Below are 2694 nucleotides of genomic sequence, written 5' to 3'. Positions count from 1 at the left end.
AGGGACAGACAGAGGGACGGGGAGGGCGGGAGAGGAGCCCCCTGCTCCCCCTCCTCACCTGGACGTAGTTATTGAACTTCCGGAGACCTTTATCCGCCAGGATCTCGTTTATGGTGGGCTTGGAATCCTTCTGCAGCCCTGCACAGAGAACGGGGCAGGAGCTCTTCCCCATGGCCCAGCCCTGAGCCAGGAGCTGCCCTGTGCCAGGACCCCAGGCAGGGAGCTCCAGCCCCAGCCCCAGCTGGGACATCCAACCTGGGGTTCTGCCCCGGCCCTTGCTGCCATCAGCTGGGCCATCAGCTCACCCGCCCCGTTGAATTTTGTAGGAAAAAGGGAAAAGGAACCCGTCCAGCCCCATTTTTCATCCTCCCCCTACCTTGGAACATCGCCGCCTCGCCAAACCCCTCCTCTTGCTTCTCCTTGAGGAGCTGGTAGCAGGCGCTGGGGCTGGCCAGAAGCAGCCGAAAACTCTGGGGGAGGGAGGATTTTTGGGGGGATGTGAAGGTTGCACCCCACTTCCCCCCCACACGGGGCTCATTACCTTCCGATCGGGCGCGGGGATGAAGCTGAGGAACTCATCCACGTGGCCAACAGAGAGCCAGTCTGAGAAGAGCTCCACCGGCGCCTGCACCCGCTGGGCGAAGAGAAAATCCTTCACAGCTTTGGCCATCCGCCGGCCTCCGAACCTGGGGTGGGCACAAGGAGGGAGCTGCCAGTTCGAGCTGCCCGAGGTGATGCTCTGCAACCCATCTCAAACGGTGCCTAAAAATCCCCGTTTGGGTTTTTTTGGGGGTTTTTGGGTTTTTTTTTTTGCCAGTGCTCTGGGCTCCACGTCTTGCATCTCACCTGGGGAAGCTGCTGCCGATCAGGATGCGGCCCAAGGGGTACTCCTTGCCCTGCACTGTCACGGGGGGGCTCACCTCCAAATTCCCAAAGGAATCGAGGCTGGAAGTGCCCTCTGGTTCGAGCCACGTAACCAAAATCGGGGCCCTGGAGAGGGGGAAAAGAAAAGGTGGTGATGATTTTAAAAAAGGCAATGTAACAATTAAAAAACCCAACGCATAAGCACCTAAAGTGCAGCGCTCACAAATCACCCCATGCTGGCTCTTCCATTCCCAAAAATCCAAGGAAAAAAATGGATTTTGTCTATTTTTTGATGGCTTTGCAAAGCTTTATGGAGAAGGAGGGAGGAAGGGTCGGGTACCAGGATGCGCTTGAAGGGAAAATCCACCAGCCCGCGGTCCCGGGGCGAGTCGAAGACGACAGGGAAGGTCTTGTGGGGGGCTTGGACGTAGCCAAATTCAACCTCATCCTGGAGAAAGGATGGAAACAATGAGGGAAGCCCCTCCTGGAGCTGCTGGAGTGAGGATGGGGCTGGGCATCATCCTGCACCCAACCTGGATCCAGCGGTCGTTGCGGTTCTCCAGCAGCGGGCAGACGGTGAGCGGGCACTTGGCTTTCTCAGCCAGGGCACCCACGGCAGTGACAAACTCCTCGTTGTTTTCCACACTGGGAGGAAAAAACAGGACGTGGGAGCTGAACCAGCACCGGGCAGGATGCGGCCGCCCACCCGACACCCACCTGCAGATGAAGACCTCCAGCGGCGCTGCCGTGTTGGGGGTCATGATCCACGGGGCCACGCGGAAAACCACCGTGTCGGTGAAAATCGGCGTCTCCAGCAAACCCTGGGACAAAGAGGGATGAGGAGGGACAAAGCTCCAGACTCTGCTCTCCCCCCTCCCCTTTTCCAGCTCCCCAGCACGGCCGGTACCTTCTCGGGGCTCTCCAGCAGCGTGACATGGAAAGCCACCAGCCCTGAGAAGCCCACATCAGGGAAGGCGAGTCCCTCCACGTAGAAGATGCTCTCGTCCTGGTGCCGGCTGGGTTTGACGGTGTAGGTGAGCTTCGAGCCCCCCAGCACGTGCCTGTACTCCTCCAGCGGGACGCTGTCTGTGGGTGCAAGCGCCGTGTCACCCCTCAAACACCCCACCCCTTTTTGTGCAGCCTTTCAGCTCTAGTTTTTTTGCTAAATCCTTGCAAAAAAAAGGTGTTTTTTTAATCCCGGGGAGTACGCGCAAGGAGCGAATCCATACAGTGAATGAGATAAACCCCCTGCCCAGAGGTAGGATGTGAGTTGGATGCTGCAGGGGTGGAACCCGCTCTACTGGAAGGGTTTTAGCTTGAACATGGAGAATTTGGGGTGTTTTTCCATGCCCCCACCCCAAACCCCAGGTCAGGTACTCACTGCCGCCGTAGAAAACCCCGACTTTGTCGGCGTCGCTGTAGTCCACGTGGAGCACGAGGCGGTGGCCGGTGAAGATGGGGCGGGGACCTCGGGTCCTCAGCACCATCTGTGACATGTCCTTCAGGTCTGGCGTAGGGAAAAGGGTGTCAAAAAGGACAGTTTGGGAGGGGAAATAGGGAGCGGGTGGTTTCTCGGGTGGGCCGTGGCGGTACCGGCGTAGGAGCGGACGGCGGTGTCCCGGTTATCCGGCAACTCCGCTTTGGGATCGTCGCGGTCACAGTTCACCAGCAGGATGGCCCCGTGTCCCTCGGGACCCCACGTCCACGTTGCCTGGGGCAGGGAGAAGAAAGCAGGGCTGGGGGTGTCGGCCACCAGCCATCATCACCCCCTCCCCATCCCACGCTGGTCCCGGGGGGCTCCCACCCCCACTTTGTACCTTATCCACCAGC

The 2694-nt window shown here is 59.4% G+C and overlaps 1 protein-coding gene across 1 annotated transcript in view; it reads right to left on the bottom strand.

The window, feature by feature from the left end:
• Nucleotides 1-58: 58 nt before the first annotated feature.
• LOC103777741 (protein-arginine deiminase type-3-like) overlaps nucleotides 59-2694 on the bottom strand; it is a gene marked incomplete at its 3' end in the record, with an annotated part of 4663 nt that continues 2027 nt past the window's right edge. Inside the window, 11 exon segments of the mRNA XM_008945302.1 lie at nucleotides 59-138; nucleotides 377-470; nucleotides 542-686; nucleotides 847-963; nucleotides 965-990; nucleotides 1205-1312; nucleotides 1398-1509; nucleotides 1582-1685; nucleotides 1772-1950; nucleotides 2246-2371; nucleotides 2458-2575. Coding sequence (XP_008943550.1) covers nucleotides 59-138; nucleotides 377-470; nucleotides 542-686; nucleotides 847-963; nucleotides 965-990; nucleotides 1205-1312; nucleotides 1398-1509; nucleotides 1582-1685; nucleotides 1772-1950; nucleotides 2246-2371; nucleotides 2458-2575 — 1209 coding nt within the window.

The sequence above is a fragment of the Merops nubicus genome, unplaced genomic scaffold (genome assembly GCF_000691845.1).
Source record: "Merops nubicus isolate BGI_N331 unplaced genomic scaffold, ASM69184v1 scaffold28018, whole genome shotgun sequence".
Lineage (NCBI taxonomy): Eukaryota > Metazoa > Chordata > Aves > Coraciiformes > Meropidae > Merops > Merops nubicus.
The sequence above is the reverse complement of the archived record's forward strand: the minus strand, read 5'-3'. Positions and strand labels throughout refer to the sequence as shown.